The sequence below is a fragment of the Leuresthes tenuis genome, unplaced genomic scaffold (genome assembly GCF_036924035.1).
Source record: "Leuresthes tenuis unplaced genomic scaffold, fLeuTen1.0.hap1 SCAF_14, whole genome shotgun sequence".
Lineage (NCBI taxonomy): Eukaryota > Metazoa > Chordata > Actinopteri > Atheriniformes > Atherinopsidae > Leuresthes > Leuresthes tenuis.
The window spans coordinates 13160286-13176331 of record NW_027325368.1 but is presented as its reverse complement, the minus strand read 5'-3'; the positions used below and the strand labels follow the sequence as shown (position 1 = coordinate 13176331).

The following is a 16046-nucleotide window of genomic DNA, read 5'->3' as shown; positions in this document are numbered from 1 at the left end:
TATACCACCAAGTGTTTTTCTACTCTCTTCTGGGCTCACCCGAGCAACATGACTACAGCAGGGAGAACAAGTAACTATGACAGGGCAGAAACAGATGGGAGAGAAACTGGCCATCAATCATTCAGAAAGAAACACACACACACCTGTCTTTGGATGCCAACAGATGATAGATGGTGTAGGTCATTTGCAGTGTGTAAAGGCAATTTGAGGGGCATGGACAGTCAACTTTATCATGCTGTTTAACATGGAACAGACAGCAGTAAAAACACGATGAAGAATTTGTTGTAAATGTTTTAAAGGGAAAATAAGAATATGCATCATAGAACTGTTAAAAGCTAGCATGCAAGACTATGGCAGCACTATTGCAGTACAGCATTCATTGATCCCAGGCAGGGGTGCACTAAGATTGTCAAACCCTACAGGGGGGTATATAAACAGGCCTTAGGACATAAAGTAAATATCAAGTTTATATCCCATAGACTTCACTGTAAATCTGATGCCAACGAAAGTAACAACATTATGACCACTGCTCAAAGTCCTCGCTTATTTCCTTTGCCAAGAGCAAGTATGTGTACACACAAGGTGACAGCTGAGAAATCTACGGGTGCATGATATGTAGTTGTTTAGTTAATTTGACAGCAAAATGATCAAGATGTTTGGAGATATTGTCAAGTGCATTAAATGCTCAGAAAACGTATATGAAACACAGGGAATTATTCAGTTTTTGTTTACATGCATGTCCTTGCTGACATTATAGTTTGAACTTGAGGCCTTCGAGAGTGGAAAAAATGGAAAGGTAAATTGATATATAGCACAGGGGATAGCTCCTTTAAATAGTGAAACTTTGATCTTCTAAGGTCAGCATGCTCCCTTCGTAGCCATAATGACTGTGAGATAAAAACCTTTTATTTGAAGTTTAACCTTCATTTAACTGGGGAAAACATAGACAGAAAAGAGAATGAATTATAGTTATTATAGATATGGGTTCAACCAATAATACTGATTCTATTTATCAAATGCCCCGTTGTTCGTAACTATTCATAAATAAAGCAGTAGTTTCCCATACCCAAAGGTGACAAATGCAAATATACTCATTTTATCAAGTCAGTAATTCTCAAAATAACTGAATATAGAAATGATGAACACATAGGCTTGAAGTCTTAACTCTACTCACAATGCAAAGTAAAGGACCACCAATGACAATAATTTCACTGTCTCTTTAAAGCCTCTACCATGGGAGAACGCAAAAAAGCAAAGTGTTTATTCTTTAGACAGCATTTTCCTTTTCTTCTCTATCTGTGTATTTGCAGAACACATTTTGTGACCCGTATGAGGCTATTTGTCTGGCACTGAGACAGGACTAGCTGTTAAAAATGGAGTACCACCACTCTGACAGAGAACACAATGTCCTGGGGAGCACAGTGGGACGTGTGCTGTGTGGCTACTGTCCAGTAACCTCTGCCGTCTCCACTCACACATCGCCCTGCCCACCAACTCTGGCTATGATTTCCCTTGGAAACTTCTGGGCTTAAGTTTGTGCGGCAGCTATGAAACATAACTCCCCATGCTAATGTCTGAGAAGTTTTTTTCCCTGGCATCTCGGGTTTTCTCTTGGCATATGAACGCAGTTTGTGGCTGCACTTTGACAGAATCCTTGGTTTTGTTTCTATAAGGTATTAAAGCCCCATCAGAGACTACTTTTCCACACACACATGAACACACAGTATTAACAGTCTACATGTTATGTAGGCATGCTAAAGTTTCAAAACAGTGTGAAGTTCATAACATACACATTGATGCTTTCTGAATCTGGACATTTCTTTTAAATAAAGACTAGTCCATAGGGTTAAGGTATGACATAGAACCTCATAAATTAGTTTTAAATTAGCAATCTGCTTCTTACTAAAATCAAATAATCTGAGCCATAGCTATATACTGTATATTTTTATCAAAACTGTTGATCTCCAGAATAAAGGAAATAGTTCAAGTCAATATTTTAAGTTTAACACTTTAGACATTCATGTGGCTTTTTTCTCTTTACTTTCCACAGAAACATGAGTCGTAAGGTATAAAAAGAGCAGAAACACAGTAATGTTCATAAATCAGTGCATGTCTTCGCTTTTTGAACAGAGATTTGTAATTTTGTAAGTCCGATCTTTGGTCTGCATCGAGGGCTGGAAATAAGGACGAAGAAAGTCTAAGTTGACATGTTAGGAGATGTATTTAGCCAACAAACACACAATAAAGCCAGCAAACATTCACATTTGACAATTTAAATGAAAGAAAAAAATCACCTATTGCAAATTTAGAACTATACTGCCTTTCATACAGTCCCAAGCATTGATCAGTTCAGACCTAAGACAGAATCGTGAGTGTCAATGAAAACCCTTATTTCTGAGGCTCTGATGACACCAGTAACATCAAATAAAACCATTTATAGATAAAACTTTCAGCTTTCAGAGCAAATGTTTTGCCCTAGTGTTAAAACATATCTTAGAAGTGTTTTGAAAATGTTGATGTAACACATCTCATCAAGCTTAAAGGGTAAAAACACACAAATGTCGCTTCGGGTCTGACAGACAAATATAGTTTACATGTATGTGTTTAGTTTTTCATATAAGAATGGCAAATTAAATCCCATTTACCTGATCACTGTGCTGATTAGTTTCTGGGAAATATACCGCAGAGGTTTTGTCTACATTCAGGTCAAGTCATCTTGCTTGTACTTAAATTACATTTAACCGAAGCAAAGGGCTTCTGAGGAAGATTTTCCCAGATGCACTATTATTACCAATATGGAAATGTAAGAGGTACTTCACGCTGAAGATGCCATGAAGGGTGTTAAAATCAGTGACAGAATGCAAAGAAAGCTTAGTCACATACTTGTGGATCTCCCACAGTAAATGTCAGTGTGGATCTCCTAAATGCCAAGAGAGGAATGGAAACAAGAGAGGGTGAAAGGGCTTCAGCTTGTCTCTGAGACACACAATCATGGCATTAAAGATAACTACACGGTGTGTATATTTATAAGCACTGTTGTATACACAGTCCTGTAAATAAATATACTCCCAAGCAGAGAGGAACAAGAGGAATACATCTGACATATTTTTGTTTTTTGCAGGCATTGGTGCCTTTGATGGACAGATTAGTGGAAAGAGAGACTGGGGGAAGGAGATGAGGCAAAGATTCAGGACTCAAACCAGTGATCACTGTAATGGGCATTGCCAGCATGAGACATGCTCCTAACCACTTGACCAACAGGCAATGTTCATAATTTTGATGGAGACAAATAGCTTTAATAAATATGTAAACCAAGAAATGTAACTTATATAAAGAGTTGCAGATTTACAAAAATCAATTCCGGCAGAAAATGTTCCTTGCAGTGACCATTAAAGGTTGAATAGTTATAAGTTGAATAAGTACTAATGTCGCAATTGCACTCATGCAAAGTGATGATACACTCCAGCAGCCACTAGATGGCAGCAAACCCAGAAACACTACATTGTGCTTGCTGAGACCTACCACTAGAGTTCACTGTGCCTTCGCAGCAGATTCACCGCCCCAGCTCTCATAGACACCACTTACTCTTATCTTATGCGTTATCCTTCCTGCTCCTATCCATAACATACGGCCATCATAACGACTGAGCTCGTGTTTCGCAAAGATTCGCATTACTGATGAGAGGATAATCCATCACATGGTAGTTAATTTGATTAAATGTGACATTTAGATGGATGACATAAGAGGAGTGAGCAGAAAAGTAAGTTATTAACTGCACAAAACATTGCGTCATATTCAGGTTGTGCAGATAAGTGCTTAAGAGTTTCTGGACAAAGTAGTCATACACTTGGTGGGGGCTTTTTTGACAGAACAGCACATTTGGGCATTTGGGCAGTTTAAAATGATCCTTTCAGACATATATTTACTACATGTTTCCTATTCAGTAATATTTCTGATATGATAACACTGATATTCATTAATGTTGATATGTTTAATATGCTTTTAGCTAAGAGATATTACTTTTGCAGGCACTGAGGTAATGACAACCATAAAGGAAGCTTGTTTGTTGTCTAAAGTTAAAGTGACTGCAGCACTATGATTAAAGAGGAGCACATGCTGCCAAATTGGTCTATCATAAGTAACGTCTGAAACTTGATGATGCAACACAGCACAACACCTACTGTTGATCATTGCCTCTTCCTGATACCTAAGACTCATAACAGGCAGCAACAGAGATGATCAAGTCCACTTTTACAACAAGCAAAAACTGACCTAGTAGTAGGAAAATAAAACAAAATTTGGCCAATGAGTATGAAGGTGGAAGTATGATGTATAGCATATGAGGAAAATCCCTGATAAACAAGCTAGATATTCTTTATCTATTGTGGCTTGCTTTGCTAATCGAAACATTAAAACACAAGAAAATAAAAGAGCTCAAACAAAGGAGTAAAAGAAATGTGTGCAGAAAATGATTACTTGCTTTTCTTGTTGGACATTCCTGTTAGGAGAGAGAGATTAACAAGTGGTTATTAAAGGTTATTAAGGTTATAAAATGTTGCTACTCTACCAGCTGCTATCAGGTTTTGGTTGGAGTTATAGTATTAGTTTGGCATTCTGTTTAATGGCCGGTAAGAATGGATAACACAGTTCTCATGGGAAAAGAGAACACACAGAACTCTAAATCCAATAATTGTTTTCTGCTATATAGTTCAACTTGTTCACAATAGGCCTGTAATGATGATGAATATGTGATATTAAGCCTACATAAAATGATTATATTCTAATAGTGGGTTGAGCAGGATTTCCTCTCATAAGCTTTTGTAGCAGCATCAGCATTGCCTTGCATCCTCAGGGCATCTGAAGCAGGTCTTTGCAGATCAAGTAAAAATATTAAACAACTTAGCTCTTTTGTTGTGTATGTTCTTATTAGGACTTAAAACGGAAAAAAAAGATTGTCAAGGATTTTCAGCAAAGTACAATAGACGTGAATACATAGCGGTTATCTTCAGGGTCAAAACACAATTTTTTGCCCATTAGGCAGTCAGTTGTAACGAAACATAAACAACACAAACACTCCACATAACAATGTCAAAAATAAGAAGGATAGTTTTGAAATTCTCTGGCAATAAACCATGTAGCATGAGAAAATTTTAAATGTCGATGACTTACTAAAAACTACATTTGCTGCCATTGCTACTTGGTTAATATTCTAGTCTTGTTTTTGTTGTTTCTTTTTCAAATGTTAGTGTTCCTGTGCTAATGACTGAGTTGTTATACAAGTCAAACAGCTTTCTAAGTACCTTATGGACAGATGCTCTTTGCCTCGTCCTGCAGTAGAGTAAACCATACAGTCTGCGCCAGAGGTAGGAAACAACCAGACACATGCTGTTGACTAACCATATGTCCCCCACTGTGACTAAATTCTCCAAAGCTTTCATTCTACTCCTCATCCTTCCTCCACAGCCTTGCTTTACCTATCTTTAACTACAAAGGGCCCCTTGGAGCTTAAAAAGAAGTGCCTCAAGAGCAGTAGATGACAGCGCCTCCTCAGGGAAAGGACCGCCCAAACATTAACACTGTGCTACCCTCCACAGCCTCTGTTAATTCAGTCAACCCCCTACTCCAATCGACACTTTGCAAAGGACGGGCAGTGTGTCCTCATGACAAAAGAGTGACAGGTGCCAGCAAAGGGTGTCGGAGAGACAAGCTTTCTCTGTCACTATGCTCAGCCACCTGCTCTTGCACTTGAAAGAAAACCTTTCATTTTCGGCCTTTTTCTTGGACTGTCTCCTATTCACAGAAGCTATGTGAACTACAATCCAAAAGTAAAATCAATCCACAAGACAGTACTGACAGTGAAAACTGAGAGAATTGCAAAAGGGGGTCTAGTTTCCCTGTCAACACAGACACTTGGAAATGCAGTAAATAAATAGCCTGCGCGATTGGATTACTGCTGCAAATGTCACGCACAGACTATCACATGGGGCTGCAACAGAGGCAGTTTTATTCACATTTTTAGTCTTAAATCGTCCAGTGGGAACAATCTTTCAATTTTTGAACACTTAAGAAATACAACCATTATCTGGGGAAAATTAGACTGATGGTATCTTTGAGGTCTTTTAAATCCAACAACCTAATCTTTAGTGTAGTTCACAATAAATCGTCTTGCCAAGAATGCATCATCTCATCAGTCTCAGCTATGTGCAGCATGCATGGAAACCTCCCCAGCCTCCTCTAATTTCACCACCAGCTTTGCCAAGTACAATAATGAGTTCACTTTATCACCGCTATTCACTGCTCAAATGGATCCACTGACTGCCGTGAAGACAAAAACACTGGTCTGAGTCTGATTTGTAGTAGGCTGCTTATGTTTCAGCTGCAACATGTGATTCGTTAAATCCCAGAAGATTTGTTTTACAAAATATTTGTCACTACTTGAAATTGACAGTTATTGCTTGCTATTCAGTTTTGGCAATGGTGCCACGTGTTGAGTAGGCAATAAACATGGTGTCATGCTTTTCCGCTCGAGACCTCAGCAAACATTACAGGGTTTGTTTATCAAAGTCTATAATAAGAGATGCACAATGACACTGGCATTTCTTCGTGATCAACTGGTTTTTGGCTTTGAAATATCTGTGTAAAGCAAAATTCCGTGTTGTGTATTTCTAGTTAAAGTGTGGTTTGAAATGTTCATCAGATTAAATATGGCACACTTTGCATGTAAGTTGAGACGATCTGCAGGTGGGGGTCCGATGATCCGCAGGTGGGGGTCAGATGATCGGCAGGTGGAGTTGGACGATCCCCAGGTGGGGGTCAGATGATCTGCAGGTGGGGTCTGATGATGGTCCATTCAGAGCCCCTGATTACTCTGATTTCTCATGGCCCAAATGAGGCTACTAAACAACAGGTTTTAACCACGGATGGGTTTCAGTCACTTGCTCAACAGCAAATATTGATTTTAGCAAAGAAACTTGTAAAAACTTACACTAGCAGACACACAAGGCTCTCTCTGTGCAGTTCTGATACTTTCAGTGTGCTGTAGTGATTTTTTAAAGCTCTAGTGAGAGGACCGTCCGAGTTAAAGATGTACAAATACAATAAATTGTCATTAAAAAACATAATATTATTGTAATCTTACATTATGGTGAATTAATTGTAGTTTTAAGCATAAAACTTGAAATTACAAAAAATATCTGTAAATCTACTGGTATGTCATTGTTTTATTGGAAAACAGGAAAAATCTGTGAAAAATGACAGAACATTTCCTGTAAAATTATTTTTTTCTTTTACTGTGTATGTGTTCACTCTTTTTATTTCCACTCTGATTTTTTAGGCCTGCCCAGCAAAAGATGAATGTCCTGAGAGCTCAGAGTAGGTTACTATGCCATATTTAGTTGTCCCAATAGAGTGCCAGTAGTATTTGCACTTTCTGACCCATCTCTCATGTGGTTGCCTTCCCAGAAAAAAATAGCTGAATGTGATTCACATCAGAGAGTGTTATCCATGATAACCAAATTCTATGATCAATTTCACTTTGAACATGCATGCACCTCAAAATCACAGTTTCAAACTTTCATAATGTTGTATCTAACAATCCTAAAAAACAAACAATCCTAGGGTTGGGCTATTTAGCAACATATCACTAGTTGAGTTTTTACAGTATTATCAGTATGCGCTCATTTTAATTTAGCTCAGAACCTCATATATTTACATGTATGTGTCTCAACACTCATAAACTATAGGGTGCATCTGCTCTGCTCGCTGTGTTCCCTTCTCCACAATGCAAGCCGAGCTGCGAATCGAGAGTTTTATCACGAAAATACACCTTACACCTATGAAGGGGTTATTGTCACGCAAATAAAAACTTCTACTCCTTCCTCTAAGAAACAAGGAGGGGTAACACACCTGTAGCATGGGGGAAATGTATGATTCCCAAAACTCATTCAAAAACCAAATATAATGGATGTAATATATTGTGAATTAACAGAAAAGTTTAACAATTAACAGAAATCTTGTTGAAACATCAGGAGTTGTTCAGTTCCCTTCACCACATTATGATTAATTTTACATCACCTGGTGCCACATTTTTTCAGTTTTTCCTAACATAGTCCAAACAATTTTCATCAAATTAAAGAGAAATAATAATGTTGTGGAGCTGTTCTTTCTGTTTTTTTCTATTCTGTGTTATGATAGTCAATGTGACAATTTTATACCGACCGATAGACCTCTCAGAAATGAATAATGCTTCATTGAAAAAATTATTAAAAAGCTGATTTTGGGGAACGTAACTTGGGGAAGTAAGTTTCTGCACACTGGTATCGGTTTATGTACATTGTATTCTTGTTATTAGATATTTCCTCGTAAATAAAGATGCAGCTAATCCTTAAAACGCTTTGAAACTTGATAATAAGATAAATATATAATGTTCCGTAAAAACATAAAAAGACTTTGATGGCGGACAGTTCCGCCTGCACGTAAACGCACACGAACGGGATAGAAAGTGAAACCAGCCTGGAACATTATTTAATTGAAATAATCTGACATTTTTTTTGTTTGCTTGCCCTTATTAAGATGGAAAGTCACACCGGGGAATAAGCGTTTAGAAAAAAACAACTCTAAAAGTTTATATTGAAACCGTGTTTTGGTCACGTGATTTAGGGTCAAACTGACATTTCGCGGGAATCAATATGGCGAGCGAGAAGTCACCATCAGTGCGGGACTCTGTCCAGTGTCCCATATGTTTTAAAGACTTCACATCTGTGACAATCAACGGACACCTCGACGTCTGTCTGCTGAGAGGTGTAACTGACAGCAGCCCGTCCACAACGGAGAGCGGACCTCCTGTGAAGAAGTCTCGCATTAGTGCGGAACCTGAAAACACCTCCGTGTCCAGCTCCTCCTCTTCCATGGCAGGGACGCAGTCTTCACCTGTTTTCTCCCTGTTTCAGACCAACAAGGGTAAACTTCCCGTTCAAAGTGAACGGAGTGGTGTGTCTACGAGTAACCAAAGCCCTGTCAGTGCTCACAGAAAGGGGGTTAAACGTGCACTGAAAGAGACCTCCGAGGAGTTTGAATCCGCTGACACTGAGACTCCCCAGTGCCAGCAACCTGCATCTGCGTCGAACGGAAACACTTTGCAGACAACAAATGATTTCTCGCCGCGAATATCGCTCGCATCAGGCAAGCCTCTGGCGGAGGCACTGAGACCAAACACACTGGAGGAATACTTTGGTCAAAGTAAAGTTGTAGGCCAGCAAACACTCATTAGGTCGCTTCTGGAGTCTCAGGAGATCCCATCTTTGATCCTCTGGGGTCCACCAGGATGCGGAAAGGTGCGCAGCTGATATTATCCTGCTGTTTAGATCTATGATGCAGTCCCATGCAAGTTGTCACAGAAAGGGAAAGACGATGTTATTTCAACTCTAATAGTCAATTGATGAAGCTTTGAAAACATCTGACGACTTTTTGTGTATTGGTTAGTATGTTGATGTGTTTTGAAGGATCAAGTACCCTTGAAGGGGTTTATATACATATAAAACAATAAAAACTTAATAAACAAAAATAAACTTATGCTGATAAATTCCCCATGGGGTCAGTAATCCTTTAAACTCTATGGTAATGCAAACTTTTAGTAGAATCTGTTGCCTTTGGTAATGTACAACTGATTCATTTCACTATTAATTTCATCATTCTTTTGGTGTTTTTCTATCAATCTAGTCACTTTAATGACCTCTTAGCTATGCAGTGCTAATAGCACACATCATTGTGCAGCGTCTCATGACACTTTGCCTCTTAAACTCCTTCTGTCACCTGTCTCGCAGCAATCACTGGTCATTTTTTATTTTTTTTTAGTTGGCTATAATGACTACAAGTGAGAAGATTTACACGGCTCTCAGAGTAACGTTCATTGCTCTACATGACGGGCTTTTGCGTCCCACCCTTTTCTACTCTGTGATTTGTTTCCTTTCAGACAACTCTCGCCCACATAATCGCCAGCACCAGTAAACAGAAGGGAACGGCTCGCTTTGTGAAGCTGTCGGCCACCAGCGCGTCCACCAGTGATGTCCGAGAGGTGATCAAGCAGGCGCAGAATGAGCTCAGGCTGTGTAAGAGGAAGACCATCCTGTTCATCGACGAAATTCACCGATTCAACAAATCCCAGCAGGTGGAGTGTTGTGCTCCAAAAGATTTTACTTCAGACACAAATCCATGAGGACATAATTTGTGTATGTTGTGGTCAAGCTTGTGGTATATTACCTGAAGAACTTAAATCACTGATAATAACTTATATTAGTCACAAGAATTTACACTGAAGTCTCATGTTTGTCAATCAAACGATGACATTTAGCCACTTTCCTCTGTTTAATTTTACTCATCTTTTTACCTTGAAAACGGTGGCTTCCATAAACCATTTTAGGATTCTGAGCTTTCCTGAGTTGTGTAACTGTAAATTCCCAGAGAAGATGATAGAAAGCATCAGTCCAAATCCTTATTGAATGACGTTAAAAGCTTGAAAAATGCTCATTGTGTTAATAAAGTGATTGTATATATCCACAGTGTTGGAGCACCAGTAAGTGATGTCTGCTAATCGATGATTTTCGCAACCTAAATGTTTGTTTTCTCTCTGTGTGCATCTGCAGGACACCTTTCTTCCCCACGTGGAGTGTGGGACAGTTACTCTGATCGGAGCCACCACTGAAAACCCGTCCTTCCAGGTGAATTCTGCCCTGCTGAGCAGGTGCCGAGTGCTGGTTCTGGAGAAACTGTCTGTGGAGGCGATGGGCTTGATCCTGAACCGGGCCGTGGCCGCACTTGGCATCAGAGTTCAAGGGCAGAGTGCAGCAAAATCGAAAGATCGAGACACAGCTGATGAACACCAGTGAGTGCTCTCCTGTACACCTTGACTGAAGTGTCACACATCACTCCAAAAACCATTGGAAAATGTTTTGCGTATAGGTCGATGTCCATAAAACCTTTCTTTTTCTTTTTTTTTGAGTACCAGAGCCTTTTTTTAATTGTTCTCATTGAATCAAGCACCGCCACCTCGACAAAAAGCACTGCACCCAGTGTCTTTTTTCAAAGTGCTTCACTTTTTTTTTCTGTAAATCTCTGAACTTTTCAGTTGTCATGGCCACTTTTACTCAGGCAACCAATCGTATGGGCAGAAACTGTCACCCTGGCAACCAGGAAAAATGGAAGATAACCTTGTTCTCACTGAGTTTATGTATTCTGAGCCGGAGGCTGTGACATGTCAGGCAAAAAGTGTCAGAGCAAAGAAAGGCTCATTTGTTGTGCTCTTTGAAAGAAATCCCACTTTAAAATGTTCCTTAATAAACCTAAAAGAGGCCCAGAATTGGGCGTCTTCTAATAGTGGCTCATACACAAGACTGAGGTTCAATCTGTGTTATTGATGTCTGAGACAGATTGAACTCTCCCTGCATCGCAGTGTTAGACCGGTTCAGTCAGTATGAGGGCAAGTATCCGCTGTTTGCTGCTCATGACAAATCATTTTTTAAATAACATATCCGGGGTCAGAGGCTTAAAATAAAACAAGGAAAATGAGTAGGCTATATAATGCCGCAGCAGTTAAAGCGGAGGTGTGTTGTCATGAAATTGTCATCGTAGAAATAAAAAGTGCTCCTGCGTCAGAGCGCTTTTTCCGAGCTCGCTGCCAGCACTGTGTGGACTCCAGCCCTGTGAGTTGTAAACGGCCTGCTTTGAGATCCAAAGCGGGAGTTATGGCAGCTCTGTTGTTTGGCATGCACTGAAAACGGGGCCTTCGGCACATATTGAAGTTAAAGGCTTAGTCCGCTCATTTTCGGCCATTAACCAGAGTAACCGAAACTCCCCACCAGAGGAGCAGGTTTGGTTCTGAATGTCGGGACAAAAATCTGGAAACAACTCTTTCTCTTCTGCTGTCTCTCTGGGAGAAAAAAATGTAGTCATCGTTTCAACACATTCCAGACAAATGTCACATTTACATTTGATAGATCAACTTGTTTTAAACATCGCCACTCCATCATACATACATTAGCAGGATAGTCAAATCAGAGGAAACCTGCATAATAGTATCTGTGTTTACAATAGCATATACACTGTTTAAGAATCATTTTAAACTGCTACTCTGTAACTGATGTATAGTATTGTTTTTAGGCCAAATATATACATTGAACAAAAGGCTTTGGACACCATAGCCTACCTCTGTGATGGTGATGCAAGGACAGGACTTAACAGTCTCCAGCTGGCTGTTCAGGCTCAGATGAACTCAACACGACCAAACCTGTCAGCACAAGACGGTTCTCCCCGAGAAATAGTGCTGACAGAGAAGCACATCAAGGAGGGTCTTCAGAGGTCCCACATTCTCTATGATAGAGCTGGTAAGCTCAGATGTGTTGTGTATCTCGCTTGTGTAAGAGGACTGTTTTTGCCCTCTGCTGTAATCGTCAGCTGAAACGTTTTTTCAGTCATCTCCAGTCTGCTATTAGAGAAGTGCAAAGCCTATTTTGGCATACTTTTGAGGTTTTTTTTATATTATAAATTGAATAAAATTAATTTCAATTTGAATTAAGGGTTAGCAACTGCTCTTAATTAGTCTGAGACAGCGATGCCCTCAACAGTGAAATGGGTATCAGACAGCACTCACATGCATTTCTGCAACAATGTGTTATCGTGCAGAAATCAACATGTCCAGGATTTTCTCTGCAGCTTCAGCACATTTGCAGGGAATATTCTCACTCGAGTTGCACCAATTGCTTGGCTCGTGAGTGGAGACAATTTTCAGCTTGACTGGCAGATCATGGGAGCAAAATTGTTACCAGCCTTGTAAACGCATTGTCCACATAGTGATGCAGCTGCACACGCTTGCATGCGAGCGCGTCTTCAGCCCACAGGGTTCTCTCCTGGGAGGAAGTAGAAGCCCCTGGAGGTAACTTTAGTTCTGTGTGTATGCTCACAGCCCTCAGCACTCTCCAGATAAACTCCTGGCAATGAGAAATGATTTAATAACAATATTTTGGAGGTGTACCTGTGTTGTTGTTTTTTTTTTTCAATGAATTAATAAAAATGAGGGGGAAAAACATGCTAATTTAAATGTAAAAAAGGTATTAGCAGTATCAGAAGTGGAAAGAAATGTCCATTGTGAGGAAAATCGTAGAATATCTGGCCCAGGTACTATTCTGCATCCCTCTGTTTTTATTACCAGGTGCACTGGTTTCTCAAAATGACTTTTTTAAGTTGAATGTTTGTGAAAAAATAAAAAAAAAACAGCTTGCCCTCTTCCTTGGTGCACTCTCATATGTTGAGATTAACCATAACACATAAAGACATCCCCAGCCATATTCATTTTTTTTTTACTTTAGCAGGCAAAGAGCTCAGTAATGCATGAATATTTGTTGTTTTTCTTTACATTTAACACACATGACTACAGTGCACACATTTATGAGCTTTAGTGTCCAGGACAGAGTAAAGTATAACCGACTGTGGTCAGTGTGCTGTGCATTCATAAAGCTATAGATAGATGTAATTTGGTGAGCTCACAGCTATGGCAGCTAACTAATGCAGAGATTCCATGTTGCTTTGTTCTCCGAGTCACAACAGCTTCTATCAGCATTGTGTTTATTAATAGATGGAGTATTTAACACGTGCTCACTGTAGTTTTAGCAGCTCCAGTCATCTACCCCCTTTTTTGCTGAGTATCCATGGATAACTCCTTCATAAGACTTACTAGTCCTCGACTCTGACCTGTTACACAACACTCAGCTGTCCCGGGAGATTGCGATTTACTGTTCCCTACTTCCCTGGGTGATGAAACGGCTCCTCAGCTTTACTATGACCTTTACAGATCTGGTCTCTTAGAACTTTGTTGTGGCTTAGGGTTAGGCTGTATACCGTATGATGATCTCCGGCCCTTGCTACATGTGATAATATGTGTCTGTGTGTGTATATTTTACTCAAAGGTGAAGAGCATTACAACTGCATTTCAGCGTTGCATAAGTCGATGAGAGGCTCCCATGAGAATGCCTCTCTCTACTGGCTGGGCCGCATGCTGGAGGGTGGTGAGGACCCACTCTATGTGGCCCGCAGACTGGTCCGCTTTGCCAGTGAGGATGTAGGTATGTGAAGCATGAAATATTTCATCATCTCAGATTTTATTATAATAATTATTTCTATTCATTTTTAAACTGTTGTCATCCAGTTTAGAGGGTTTTTCTTAGAGCAAATGTATTATATGTGTAACCTTGTAACCCTTGTTGCACTCCCTGGTGTTGTTGCTTCATTTCAGCCTTCGTTTTCTCTGAACAGGGACCCTTATAAACGGGAGATCTTCTGTAGATCTTGTTTATACTAGTATGTGGATTGTCCTGTGTTCACACCAGTTGTTTTATTTGGGGAATATAGAACAATCACGTTCATGATACTGTTTTGACGTGTGAGCAAATAATTGAATGGAAAAATGTGTTTTCCTACATATCATCAAAAAGCCAAGTTGGTATGTCAGGGGAATCTGACATGGCTGCCCTGTGCATAAAAAAGTAAGGATAGCTCAAGTAATAAACTGTTTCTTCGTACTAATGTCAGTTTGAGTGTCATTATATCAGCTGCACACATAGTACTGTCTGATATCTCTTTCCAGTATCTATCGTAATAAACTATGATGTGTTGTTAGCAGCTTGCATGGCTTCTAAAAGTTGGCCTGGTCAGCGCGTGAGCAAATCTTAATGGTTAATATGGTTGTGACCCCATTCCCAGTTCTGATTATCAATGTTCTGATTAACTGAAATACTCCTTCTGTTTGACAGTTTCCTTTTTGAGTGTTTCCTACTGTTAGATATGAATACTGTTTGGCAGTGGTGGTGAAATGCCCAGAAAAGTGGGTAGACCAGGCAAATTTCAGAACTTTTTTCTTTTTTTTTCCCCCTTAATCCTTTCCAGCAAGGACAAAATACCCTGTGTGTTATAAATATATTATACAAAAGGGATATTTAAGAAGGTTCTGATATATTTTGTTGAAAATAGACCAGTCGTATTTGCACATTGTCATATGACCTCTGCTGCTCGAGTAACCCAGTGTCAGAATGAAATTAGTGCCCCAACCTGACCGACCCATCCAATGGGCGGAACCACTTCAGGTCAGGTAATGTGGGTTCTTATTTTACACCATCACTGTTAGGGAAATTGGTGCTTGTACAAATAGAAGGATGATGATGCCCACAGGACTGAAACGCACACAGAATATTAGTGAAAAGCAAATGTTTTCTTTCTATCATGCAGGGTGAATGGATATGTTGTCTCTTGTTTCTTTTCAGGTATGGCAGACCCCTCTGCCCTTCCTCAGGCTGTGTCCGCTTTCCAAGCCTGTCATTTGATTGGGATGCCTGAATGTGAGGTAGGCTGATCTGACCAATGAGCAGCCGTTTTGTAATATTAGGTCATTCTTACCAAAGTTGTTTTTCTTTCTCCCCGTCAGGTAATCCTGGCTCAGTGTGTCGTCTACCTGGCGCGAGCCCCCAAGTCTATTGAGATCTACAAAGCTTACGCCAATGTAAAGACTTGTCTTAGAAACCACAAAGGCCCCCTGCCTCCTGTCCCATTGCACCTCCGCAATGCTCCCACTAGGTTGATGAAACAGCTGGGCTACGGTAAAGACTACCAATACAACCCAGCCTTCAGGGGTCCCGTTGAGCAGGAGTACTTACCGGAGGAGCTGCAGGGAGTCGACTTTTTCACCTGGATGCCCTCAGGCCCATGAGTGTTTTCTGTTTCGATTTACTGTGCTGGTCGTCGAGCTTAAAGTAAGAGCTACATAAAATCAAAGTCACTCAAGATTTTAGCATGTGCTCTCATAATGCGATCATTTACAAAGGCAAAAAAAAAACCATCAGCTCATCTATTTATATTCAGATCAGGCAGGTTGGCTTAGACATAATGATCAGTTTTAGGTTTCTTCTGTTCATATTCATTTCCTGCTTAGATACAGACACAGTCATCCAGTGTGTTTTCATTTCCGTTATATTATTCTGTCTGTTTACAATGTTAAATCTGTTCAT

The 16046-nt window shown here is 39.9% G+C and overlaps 1 protein-coding gene across 2 annotated transcripts; it reads left to right on the top strand.

The window, feature by feature from the left end:
* Positions 1 to 8569: 8569 nt before the first annotated feature.
* On the top strand, positions 8570 to 16039 carry wrnip1 (WRN helicase interacting protein 1). Of its 2 annotated transcripts, none has more exons than XM_072363772.1 (7): positions 8570 to 9332; positions 9971 to 10165; positions 10641 to 10879; positions 12154 to 12377; positions 13956 to 14111; positions 15306 to 15380; positions 15467 to 15614. In XM_072363772.1, the coding sequence occupies exons 1-7, from the start codon at positions 8688 to 8690 to the stop codon at positions 15517 to 15519; spliced, it is 1587 nt and encodes a 528-aa protein (XP_072219873.1). In that variant the 5' UTR covers positions 8570 to 8687; the 3' UTR covers positions 15520 to 15614. The 2 variants fall into 2 exon arrangements, with proteins under 2 accessions (XP_072219873.1, XP_072219872.1); XM_072363771.1 differs by having other exon boundaries at positions 8572 to 9332; positions 15306 to 15385; positions 15467 to 16039.
* The last annotated feature ends 7 nt before the right edge of the window (positions 16040 to 16046 follow it).

Bases quoted from the DNA above. Each gene is read 5' to 3' on its own strand.
- wrnip1 (XM_072363771.1), top strand. From the start codon at position 8,688: ATGGCGAGCGAGAAGTCACCATCAGTGCGGGACTCTGTCCAGTGTCCC. The intron at 10,166-10,640 runs GTGGAGTGTTGT...GTGCATCTGCAG, and splicing joins GATTCAACAAATCCCAGCAG to GACACCTTTCTTCCCCACGT. The intron at 14,112-15,305 runs GTATGTGAAGCA...GTTTCTTTTCAG, and splicing joins CTTTGCCAGTGAGGATGTAG to GTATGGCAGACCCCTCTGCC.